The sequence below is a fragment of the Piliocolobus tephrosceles genome, chromosome 4 (assembly GCF_002776525.5).
Source record: "Piliocolobus tephrosceles isolate RC106 chromosome 4, ASM277652v3, whole genome shotgun sequence".
NCBI classification, from domain to species: domain Eukaryota; kingdom Metazoa; phylum Chordata; class Mammalia; order Primates; family Cercopithecidae; genus Piliocolobus; species Piliocolobus tephrosceles.
The window spans coordinates 166716426-166729037 of NC_045437.1; the positions used below are offsets into that span (position 1 = coordinate 166716426).

The 12612-nt window shown below is 39.2% G+C and overlaps 1 protein-coding gene across 1 annotated transcript in view; it reads right to left on the reverse strand.

Annotated features, from left to right (window-relative positions):
• The window catches only part of PRDM6 (PR/SET domain 6), a 105944-nt gene that overhangs the window by 32698 nt on the left and 60634 nt on the right, over positions 1-12612 (reverse strand). The window contains exons 4-5 of the mRNA XM_023194119.1: positions 5778-5905; positions 2072-2196 (exon numbers count right to left, since the gene is read on the reverse strand). Coding sequence (XP_023049887.1) covers positions 2072-2196; positions 5778-5905 — 253 coding nt within the window. The remainder of the gene's footprint in view (positions 1-2071; positions 2197-5777; positions 5906-12612) is intronic.

The following is a 12612-nucleotide window of genomic DNA, read 5'->3' on the forward strand; positions in this document are numbered from 1 at the left end:
TCTAAGTTAACCCCTCTTCACCTCACTCACTCTGCCTCACCCATGCTGACCTCTGTGATGCTCTTCTAACATGCCAGGAACATTCCCATCTTGGGACTTGTAATTGTCTGGCTGCCAGGAATGCTCTTCTACCTACTAACACATGGCTTGTTCCTTCACCATCTTAAGTCTTTGCCCAAAGTCCACCTTCCCAGTGGAGCTTACCCCGTTCACTCTCTGAAACTATAACTCCTAACTCCTGGCACCTCTTTATCTCTTTTCTGCTTTATTAGCACACAACACTTATCACCATCTGGCCAACTATTTATTTACTTATATATCTGTTGATAATCTGTCTCCCCCCATTAGAATGTAAGCTCCATGAGGGCAGGGATTCTTGTCCATTTTGTTCACTGCTATATTTACATCACCCAGCAAAGACACTGGCTCATGGTAGGTGTTCCTTACACATCTGAACAATGAATGAATAAATATTTGGCCTTGATATGTTTACTCTAGACATTCCTCAACACTCATACCACAACAACAGCTTCAGTCTGTAGCAGATTGTATTAAAAGAAGAAACAGAGGATCTCATGAGATTTCTAGAATCCTCTTGGATCAAACACTCTAGATGGTTACATCAAGGTTCCAACATACAGACCAGTCCATGTTAGCAGATGGGGAGGCTGGCTGACAGTGATGCCTTTCTGTGCATATATAAAGATCTAGTTTTGGGGGCATGGGGCATGGAGCCATTCTGTTTGAGGCAGAGCACAGCGGCTTCTACATCCACATTTGCCTCTCACTGCATACTCATGGCCAACACTGAGATTTTCTCCTATGAAAACAGGAACTCCCTCAAACAGGAATATAACAGCAGAAAATAAACTTTCCAGTGGAAGTTTGAAATGTCAGAGGAATGTACTATATGTCTAAAGATTCATTTTTTGATTTGATATTGGTTTTGGGGTTAGGGTAAAATAGAAAAGGAAAGTTGATAGTAATAGGCTTTTTGATGATTTTTACAAAGAAATTAAAGACAAAATGGGAAAGAAATGTCCGACCATCAGCATTTTGATGAGTCATAATATGAGCATTTTTAAATTGTAGTTTTTGGTGTGTGAGTGCATGTGTGAGAAAGAGGAGAAGAAAATGAAAAAAAAAAAAAAAAACCACTTTTTTCAAAATGAAGTTTCTTATCCATTATCAAAAGACATCTGTTATCTTTGTTTCTGTTTGTAGCATAACATCAAATTATCAGTTCACAAATTAGTCAATTTGGTGACAAGAAAACACAGTATCACTGAAATCAGTGTTTCTCACTGAAGCACATTAGTGCTAATTCTGTTCCAAATACTGGAAATCACTTTAAAATATTTTTCAGATAACTGATAGAGCAGAAATATAAAGTTTACAGGAAAGTTGCTGCAAATTTACATTTGCCTAGATGTTAATTCTTTTAAAGATAATGGTTGGTACAGTAATAAAGATAGGAGAAAATTACATGTTTCCAGACATGGTTTTAGACCAAAAATTTAGAAAGACACAAATTCCTTAGTCACATATCTACCATTTTAAATATTATTTGTCATGCAAATGACTATGTAGGAGGAAGCAGGAGGAAGCACACCCAATCAACTAAAGGGGTGCTACCCCTGATTAAATGTCATTGCTTTCTTATTATTTCATTTTTGCATACAGTGTGGCTCCCACAAGACTATACATCCCTTCAGAGCAGAAGGTGGACCTTACACTGCTCTTGGAATCCCTAAGGTGGCAAGCATAGAACCAGACACATAGTAGGTACTCAGTGAATACCAGCTGACTTAACTTGCTTCAACTATTATTTAAAATTCTGGCAAAGGCTTTGAAGTTGTTAATAGGTGAAGGACTGGTCCATACAGGTTAAGATGCCCTACGATAAAGCAGATGACATGCAGGGAAAAGAAAACGATGGAACAGACTTGTATATGTTTGTGTTACTTATTTTAGTGAACCACGTTCCATGAGTTTCAAAAAAAGCTCTTAAAAAGTTAGCTTTGAAATAGGTAAATTGAAATGTGAATTCAGAGCTAAAATAAATTCTTACAGTTTTCATCCTGGGCAATGCATTGTAAGGGGATCCCAAAGAAAGACGTATAGCTGTCATTGTACCACACCAGAAGCTCGGTGCCCCTAGGGATATCTATACAGGCTCGGTAGAATATATTCGACCTATTCAAAACAAAAGAAAACCCAGCTTAGTAATACATAGGACTCATGTGCCCCCATCCATATTTTTATTGCCCCGAAAAAGTTCTGCTCAGCTCCATCTAAACAGTTTCTGTTTGTAATAAATCTACACCCAACTGATTGTCCCCAGCAACCAATTAGAGTCTGTAACTCAGTATGATAAACAGCACTCAGTTTATTTCCACAATGACCCTCCCTAGAATGAATTGGCTGAAGAGACAGATATTTAGCCCAGGAGACATCAGAAAGGAAGAGTTCATTAAAAAAAATTTCATCTCACACTAACGAGAAAATTTCCTCTCAGGAAAATTGCAAAGACACTGGTGCCCCAACCTCATATATAAAAACTACTTCTTATTTGAAGGAAAAGCATTAAATGTATTATTGCAACTCGGCATTGGGAGTTCCCAAATTTGTAATAAAATTAAGCAGCTTTGTGATATAAGGACTCAGGGAAATAAAAATTCTCTCCATTGCTCTTTTTCTAAAGTTTGATACAGGAGAAGAGAAAAACGCTCCTATGTGAAATGGATGGAAATTCAATAAATACAAGAGGAGCACTTTACTCTGGCTGAAAGATTACACTCTGAAATGATACAGTGAAGGTATGAGAAATAAACATTTTTTATAATAGCTTTGGTACTTTAAAAAAATCTACAGATTAAAAAAATGAGGAGACTGAGACTGGTTTTCTCAATGAAGAATTGCTACAAATATGAACCTCAAGTTCAAGATAAAAGTGTGTAGGGTTGGTGGGCCTTAAATTTCTCCTTTCTGTAAGGAATTGGCTGTAGCAGGGCAATTTGTTCCTTGTATAACACTGCAGACATAAGGCGAATGCTTCTCCACATTTTTCATGGCAGTGAGATATGCACTTGTCAACATATTTTGTCACCACAAAGTGGCTCTTGGCAATAGGATCATAAAGATCAATAAAAAAGTGCAGATTCTCAATATTTTACTTGCAGCTGCAAAAATTTCATTTATCTTGTTATTTTCCTTACTTGCTGCCATTCTGTCTCACGAGGGCACTGCTAGCTAAGCAGAATGTTTTTCCCAACATTCTATGAATATCTGACAAAAACTCCAGCCAGTTGCCTAGCTCTTGCTACCCTTCCTCCCTCTGCATCTCCAAGAGCTGTGCATTTTATTAATTCTTTCCACTGCTACATAAAAAAATCAAAATTGGAGCTGAGCTATAAATCACTGGCATCTCCTAACTTGAGAAAAATTGAGTCTACTTTGTACTTCACCCTTGCAACATTTCATCTCTCGGTTTGGCTTCCCTTAATATAAACACTGCGCCCGGCAAATGAATGTGCTAAAACCAAATGACACACTTTGCTGCTGAAAGAACAGAACTGTTTTCAAGCAATGGGTGGTCTTTTGAGGCACCGAGTAGGCCGAAAGGGGGAAAAAATGTGTAAGTGTACACCATTCCTTACAAGCGGGCAGAGCTTCCAAAACTCGCAGAAATCTCTGCATGTTGAAGCACATCAAAGGGATTTTTCCCTTTTCAGATAATATTTCCTTTGCTGACATGTATTTAGTATTGTGGTTGGATGACTCATAAAGATAGCTTCATGGCGTCCCAACGCAGTTGAAGTGGAACACATGCCAACAAACATTATTGTCAGCCTCAAAATAAAAACAAAACGTTCAGCTAAGGGTCAATCAATCAAGGGCGCTTTGAAGAAAATTCCATTTAGATATTACAAATCATAACAGAATGAATTTAAACCAGCTGACTTTTTGTGAAGCGGACATTCATGTACAATAAAAATTAGGCTGGCTCTTCAGGGTCCAACTTTTCTATTTTCTTACTCTTGGACGTGGTCACTGGTGATGAATGCCAGTTTTTAAAATTGTGTTTTTGTAGTTCATTTTGTAAAGATCTGAAGTAATCGAAAACAGATCAGCAGAGAGAGCTCATAGTGTAAGCACCATCATGAAAGGGGGAGTTGTAAAAAACCCACTTAATATCGACAGATAGGCAATGACTTGCCTATGCCCACCTTCCTCTTAGGGGTTCTTGTTTTCCCAAATTCAGAATTTGCCTCAGTAGCTCCTTGGGTACCCATTACAGAACCAAACTCTCTCTTACTAAATGGACAAGCACAATCTTCACTAATTTTCTAGCTCAGAGTTTTATAGAAAACCTCACAACAGAAATGCAGCCGTAATAAAGGTAAATAAAGTCCATATATAGCAGTGTAATGAAATACTGTCTTGTGCTACTTCATTTAAGCCGTTATTTAATGAAATAAAACTGCACTGAAAACCAAGGCGGTGAGTCACATACTGCCCAAATTTTTTTAATTGAATACCTCAGAGAGTAAGTCAAATTTGTGCAGCCTTTAACCAACAAGGGGAAGACAGTTAAAAAGAAAAACTTAAGCTTCATTTAAAAAAAAAAAAAAAAGGAAAGAAAAATAAATAGCCATAGGCAGGACTCCAAGTTGCTGAGCACAGAGCCCTCTGCTTTGATGTGTCTGTGGTGCCTAATAAAGCTAAACAGTTGCTTCTGATTCTAAAGGGAACACGGCTGTTTATAACTGAGGTCATATATTTATATGGCACACGTTTTCGAGGGATTTTGAGAAAAGAAGGCTTAGTGGTGGGCCTTTTTTCCTATTTGATTCATTTTTGCCCTCTCGTCTCCACTCCAGCCTTCCCTAGCACTAAATGGAAATGCTTCACCAGCAGGTGCACTGGGAAGAACCGACTGAGCGACTGGGAAGAACTGACTGAGCGTCGGGAGATTCCACCCTGCTTCTCAGCTGCCCAGAGGCCTCCCTATGTGGATCCCCTACGGGAAATGGGGATGGCTCCACCCTGCCTTTGTTATCCTCTGAGTTTTGCCCATACCTTTCAGGAAACCAGGGGCTTCTCTAAGCCTGGGAACTGCCTCATGAACTGAAAGGAATCCTGAATCATCAAAGGGCCAAACCCACTGCCACCTTTAGAGGGAGCAGGAGAGTTACCCTGGCTCTGTCACTGCCTCTAAGTCTAAGGGTTTTGGAAAGGGATCGGTGGGAAGGTAGAGAGTTCTTGGTTTCCCATGCTGTTGTGCAAACAAAGCTATTCCTCAAAGGAGACAGCATGAAGGAGACTGAAAGCAAGAGACCTGAGGCTGAATCTCTGACCATCTACTTATCTGTGTGAATACGTCTGCTTGGGAAAAGCACCCCAAGTCAGTGGGTTTGCTGGGCTCATTCAGACCATTCTGGAAGTTCTAATGATGTGGGAGTAACTTCACCATGTGCATGGAGTGAAGGAGGCCATCTGCTACATCTGCTAGCACTTTTAATCCTAAGTGTTCATGAATGCTCTACTGTCATAGGAACTAAAGAGGTTTCAGAAATCAAGCAAAAAAAAAAAAAAAAAAAAAAAAAAAAAAAAAAAAAAAAAAAAGAAAAAGAAAAAAAAATTCCTGCCAGTCCTTGCAGAGTTCTGCAGGATTTTTTTTTTTTTTTTTTTTACCCACCAGTGGCAAGCCTGAATTTGTATATGCAAGCCAAATGGCTTCAGCTCTGTAGGTGGTAAATCAAGATATACTTTACCTGTACTGAACTACTGTTAGATTCTGTTCTCCGCAGTGCCTTGCACATCGGATATACCTCATCCAGCTCGACTTACTAGGTTCCCCACCATCAATAAAGTGCTGTAGTGTCCCATCCTGGTCATATATCTGGAGAAGAGGTCAGAAGGTCAAGTAGTTAGAACGAATCATCAGCAATCATTTTCCCTGCTTCCCTTGGTGTCTTTATGTGTCAGGTGCAGAAATTTATTGCCCTTAGGTTTGCTAGTGCTTATTGATGCTTGTGGACACTCAACCGGAATAACAGGAAAATATGTTTGTGATGCAAGTCGATCATGTTTTTCTTATCAAGCCAATCTTCTCTGTATTAAACATATTTGTGGTATCTCACAGATGTGACCATATTTCCCAAAGAATATTTGACTGATTTTGACAGGCTAGTCTTAAGTAATGAGCTGCTGGATAAACAAAGCAAGTTGAAAGGAGAGACCACATTGACATTGTTGGAACATCCACATTCAAGCCCTCCAAGCTCAAACACACAACTGCCCAGAGGCATTCAGGAGGCAGTAACTGTCCATTCAACAGGCTGGGCGACACCTAGCAGAAGAGAGTTGGAGAGTTATGGAGCCGGAAAGAACTGGCAAAACAGACTCTGGTTTGGATGAAACAAATGAACTCTCACCTCAAAGAAGATGTTTTTGAAGACAAAGTTTTCAGGACCTGAAACTATTAGGAGAGGAGTCATTTAAAAAATAGAGAGAGATCCTCAAAAAGGGAAAGAAAAAATAGCTGTTTCCTATGGATCCTACATTTCTTAACTGAGTTGTCTAATTGTTACTGCCTCACATCAATTCAAGCAGATTTCCTTTCAAGATAGCATTTGAGAAAATGAAATCCGCTTCAAACCACTCAGTAAGCATGGGACAAAAAGTCTCGTGAAAGCAACTAGGGAGCCAAGCAAACACAGAGTCAGTGCTGACAGCAGAGGAAACAGCTTGGCTTTCCAGAAACGACTTCAGATCCAGGGCACTTAGGGGGAGTGGTATCTAGAGGAGTGGGAGATGAGGAGGTCATGTATCCACAGCAATTCTAGAAAGTCACTCCCAGTCCTGGGGCCATTCAGGAAGCAGGGACAGTTAAAAGAGTTTCCTAAGGGTATGGTTCTCAGAAGGACCATCATACAGTGCACCATTTCAGATAAAATCAGCAGTGGGATCCTTCTTCTGGTAGCTACTTCCCCAGAGCATCCTGACAAATCCTATCTCTCACTCTTGCTAGTCAGCCCTTCCATTTTTCCCTTTCAAATAAGCATGGAGAATAAGTGTTAGAGAGAGTCTCACTGTTACATTTAGGCTCCAAAATTAGTATATGGTCATTCATAGTTTAGCTCAGCATTTCTATTCTGGGGAGGGGGGTGCAAACGGGCTTAGTGATGACAGTTTCTTTTTACTATCACCAGTCATTTAAAAACAGCTAAGTTTTTAAATTTTATTTTATTTCATTTTATTTTAATTTATTTTTGCTTTTCTTGAACTCATTCCTCTCCAACCCCAACCTTTCCACTAAACCCACAATGAAAGACAAACATTAATCTGTTAAAAACAATTGAGAAGTTATGACTGGGTAAACGCACCAGAGTGACCACAGCTGATAATCAGTTTAGTTTGAGAAGAGTGAAGAGATTCTTGGATATTTATTTAAGACTAATGACTTCTTTAAATTTCTAGGTTTTGGATAATGGCAAAGAATGGAAACATTTCATGGGGTGGCTACATCTGCTACATGAGCAATCAAATGATAGGCAACATATTTAGGATTGATTATACTGTAGTTGTTTCTGTTTTTGTTGTTGTGGGGTTTTTTGTTTGTTTTGTTTTAAGAAACTGATTAAGATTCAAAATTGCAACTCTGAAACTTGTTGACAGTCTCAGAGTTGAAATTTTGAATCTTAACCAGTTTCTTCAAAATTGCAACATTGACCAAAGCCATTTGGTTCCCTTAATGCCACTGTTAATCTTTAATGGAGTAAGAAATGTTGATGACCCAGCCCCCTGCCTTCCCTTCCCCCAAAAATAAACCTTCCATAGGGACTGCTGGTAAAAATTATTATGAAGCATTTTGAGAACTGCACACAACAATCCTCCTTTGTGCATCAAGCTACTATCTTCAACAACAAGTAAAATCCCCTAACATTTCTAACTAGTGGGGACTGTCTTAACTGTTGGCTCATTTGATCACCAGCCACTAACCAGTCCACCCTTAAAATTGGTATGAAAAGTATTTCCCCCTACACTCTTGTTTCAGCAAAAATCTTAAGTATATTGTGACTATAATAAAACCTACAATTTTTGCCTCCCTGATATAAACTGCTACTTGCCTTGAGGAAAAGTAAAAGGCTATTTGTCAGGCTCTTCCTGAGTATCACACAATGTAGCACATGGCATGAGGTTTGGCTTTCCTGGCTTTAGCTAATACTAATATTATAATATTTCACATGAAACTGTGATGCAAATCCCATGCACCTACTTAACCCCCGTAACTACATACCCAGAGTTGAACAAACTCATTCAACCTTGATACTGCTTTCTTTCTCATTCTCTCCACTGTTAACCATTTTAGTCCAAATGAGATTTTTTTCCTCACCTAAAGTATAGCAAGAGCCTCTTAACTGATTTCAAAAACACTAGAGAGAAAAATAAATGAAAAGAAAACCTAGCCCTCCTTTTTTTTGTTGTTCAGTTTTTGCATGCATTATTAAAACAGAGAAGCTATGTTACCTAATGTTAAAAACTATCTGTTATTCTCTTGGGAAAATATTTGTAATACATATCACTGTATTATCAGCCTCTGATTTCTTCTGTGATTATTGTTGCTGCTATTTTCAAACCATTGCTTTTGGTCTGTTCTTTCTCTTTTATCAATAGGAGTGGAAATATAAGAAAAAGGGAGACCTCTTTCTAATTCTACTGATTGGGACATCACACATATGGCTGAGATAATGATCACACAATTTCTTACTCATTACAAATCATGCATGGCATTAACTGAAAGCTACCACAAGAAAGGAGTTGTATTGTGATCCTGCATATTAGGAAGTGCCACTCTCTCCCATGCTTTTATTTTCCTTGCACAAAATCTAGCTTTAAATGAGAGCAACAGGAGTAAAATATGCACCAGGGTTGCGTGTTACAACAACTGGCTGTGAGTGGCTTGTCCACTGCTTTGTCATTTACTAAGGCTGCCAGCCTATGACAACCACAATAATCATAGAAATGGTGGAGGACAGTGACTGATCTAAGCTCGTTTTAACATAAGCATAAACCATCTTCCAAATGACAGGAATTGTGTGTATTGGTGGCTCTGAGCAAAGTGTTTCTCCAAAGCAGAATTTGCAAACTAGTGGCTCTCGGGCTAAAATCAAACAACCGACCAACCGTGTTTTTCCTGCACAATGTTTAAAAAATTTTTTTAATTTTATCTAATTGAGATTTCTAACTTCTGCAAAATCAAAAGATGGGTCCTCAATTTCTGGCAAATGATCACTGGCGTCAGTGATCCACTTAAGATAAGAAAAGGTGGCTCCCTTTAGACTGGGCTTGAGCTTTTCCAGTTCTGCAGTCCCTACCACTCCTTACTGTCTTACCTGCTACTTACTTCACTAATTTACTTACCTGCTTGGCCTCATTAGACATTTACATTTGTAAGCCCAGCAGTAAGGGGATTCCTGGCACCACTGAAAATCAGTCCATTACAGCTGGGACACTTTCAAAGAAAACTGTCTGAAGTGACAGCCTGGAGACACTGCAAACATTCGTCACTCCGGTGCTTCCCAGATGCTATCATCTGACCCAAGATCCAAGCTTTCGGTCCTGCAGTTTTCCAGTGAAGGGGAGTGCAGAGTTTTGTTTTTGTTTTTAATTTCCCTTCATTTTTACCAGGACAGGATTTCAAAGATCGTTTCAAGTGAAGGATCCCCTTTAATTCAAGGAAGTCTTAAATGTAATTCCAGTATAAAAACAGATGAAAGTTGCCCTGGTTAAAAAATGAGGAGTTGATGGGAGCACCTCACCAACACAACTAACTCCACCATGACTCTCTGAGACAGTTCCCAGGACACCTCTAGGGGCCCAAGGTAAGCTGGAGGACCCTGTGTGAAAACGTACAGGCTGCACATTTCCTCCAGGAGATAAGGCCTCCATGAAGCTCAGTCAGTCACCAACTCTTCTGCTAGAATGCTGAGCACTGTGGCTAAATTTAGAGCCCAGGAAAATCAGATTTGGAAGGGACCTCAAAGACCATCTGCTCCAACCCCATCCATTTATACAGAAGGAAACGGTGTCTGCAAAAGTTAGTAGTCTAAGCAAAGTGAGGCAACTAGTCCATGACAGAACCAGACCTCATCTCCAGGCCTTCTCACCTGCTCTCCACTTCTCTGTCTCCCCATCTGGGAGTGTGCTGAGGCCTTCCTCACCTCATTCAGTCCTGTAAATATCCTGAAGAGAGCCAATGACCTCAGACAAAAGGAACTTGAATTACAACCTAATCATGAATCTGTTCCTCCCCAAACCCAGGTCCCTGAATTTCAGCATGGGGAGGGGGAGGGGGATCTGAAGGTTTCATGTAAATGGGATTGGTCAGTTTTCAGGGAGTGAGGAGACATTTCAGATGCCCTCTCCCATGTTCCCAACCCTGGCATATCCCTGTGCCAAGGCTCCAGACATCAGCATTTGGTTGTGTGTTGAAGTGCCAGCCTCCTTCAGTTTTCACCAAGCAGCTGAGGTGAGGAAGCTTATTTTATGCCCACACATCTAACACAGGGCCCAGCACATAGGGGGAATCCAATGCATGCCGAAGTGAACTGAATTCTCACAATAATTCTATATCTTCTTAAAGATCCTGGATTTTACTCAAAGCTTAAGAAGAAATTACCACTAAATGCAATTAAACCTTGATTCTAAGTACTAACAACTGGGATTAAAAAATACTGTATTCTTTTTTAAGCCAATCTCTTTCAACTCTATGAAATACAAAGGTGAATTTCATATGATGATTTAAAATAGAATAAACAATTACCACAGAAAGGGCCCAGAAGAGGTCGTTGGAGATTTCCAGTTTAGATCTGTGAGCCCAGCACTGTTTAAAATCCTTTCTCAGCTCATGGAGGATCCAGGGAAGAGCAGATAAAGAGACGCAGTTTCTCAGATCTCCTCTACCTATTTACACAGTGCCTTTACACAGCCCCATCTTTCTGTAACATTCAGAAAATTGGGGTTCCAATAGTCAAGTGTATTAGAAATTTAAGAAAGCATACTGTTTGCCAACAAAGATAAATGTGTTTTACTACACAATTCCTCTGTATGTCAGGAGGTAGAGACCCAATATTTTGTGTTCCATAAGTTAACTCTACAACCATTTACTCAAAAGAATGATTCTTGGCTGTTTTGACTATGAAAAATTAGTAACCAGAACACTTTTATTACTAAATAAAAGATTTTTAAAAGGTGAACAGTGGTTGTTAAAGGAGACCTTCTGAAGTATTCTCAGTGAAAACACATAATATAAACCACTATGGTTATGAGTGACTGTAGGGTGTACACTACAGAGGTTAACAGCATGCATGTGGGTGTCAGTTTCAATGCATGTGAGTTACAATTGTGGTGATGTGATTTTGGTCAGTTATTTAACCTCTTAAGGAAGCTGAGACTTTCTTTTTCTGAGAAAAAAAATGGTGCTAATAATAATCCCTATCTCGAAGAGCTGATATAAAAACCAAATGAATGAGTATATGTAAAGGACTTAAAACAATGCTGGACATCTAGTAAGAGCTCAAAGAACATAGCCAGCCTTAGACCAACACTATTATTAGATGAGAAAAGTCAGCCTAGACATAATCTACTAACTTGCTCACGGACACTGGTCACAATATATTATGTGCAGCATATGCAAGTAAACTATTTCTAAGGTTATCAGAGCATAAACTCATGGAGGGCAGGAATATATTTTAATCATTTTTAAATGTACTGACAGGTACCTTACACAGGGTTTTGTACATACCAGGAAATCAACTTTTGTTGAAAAAGAAAGGAGAAAGAAGAAAAAGATTTGGAATGACGTCAAGGGAATACAGGAGTAAAACAGTTGATGTATTAATAGTTTATATTTTATCCCCCAGATAATCTATTTTTAAAATAAAGCAAACTATGTCAAAATAAGAAATGGTATATGAATGTAATACTGTCCAGAAAACGGGAAGGAAGCATTTCTTCAACTCTACACTTTCCTAAAGTTAATCAGTTTTTAGTTTATTGCAGTGTCCCTTGTCATGTAAAAGACATAGGCACCCACTATACCTTTGAGAACATTTCTGGAGCATGCTTGAAATTAACAAGTATTTGTTACAAATGTTTTAATTAGCTGTGGCTTCAGAACCCCAATATCCCAATGTCTCTCACTGAATATCACCTACTATATAGGATTGCTTGACCTCTGAAGTCACTGACATTTTTGATCAGAGGGAGCTCCAACTTACAATGCCATATCTCTGCATGAACACTCAATATGTTCAAGGTAGGTGAGCTGTCTGTGCAGTCACACGTACCTGGATGCAGAGCAGGGGACATCTGCGGATTTTAGCCTGGAGCCTCAGATCCACAGAGATCCAGCACTGCTCCCCAGTCTAGAGAGGAAAACAGCAAATACCATAACAGTGTGGCCTGCTAACCTTTCTGGTTTTAAACTTTCAAATCAAGCTAAATCAAGGCTTGAGAAGAAAGATCACAAAATAAAACTTTCAGAACAAGTGAAAGCATCTGCCTCCACCTTCACACAAGGAAAGAACATCAGTTAATGACCAA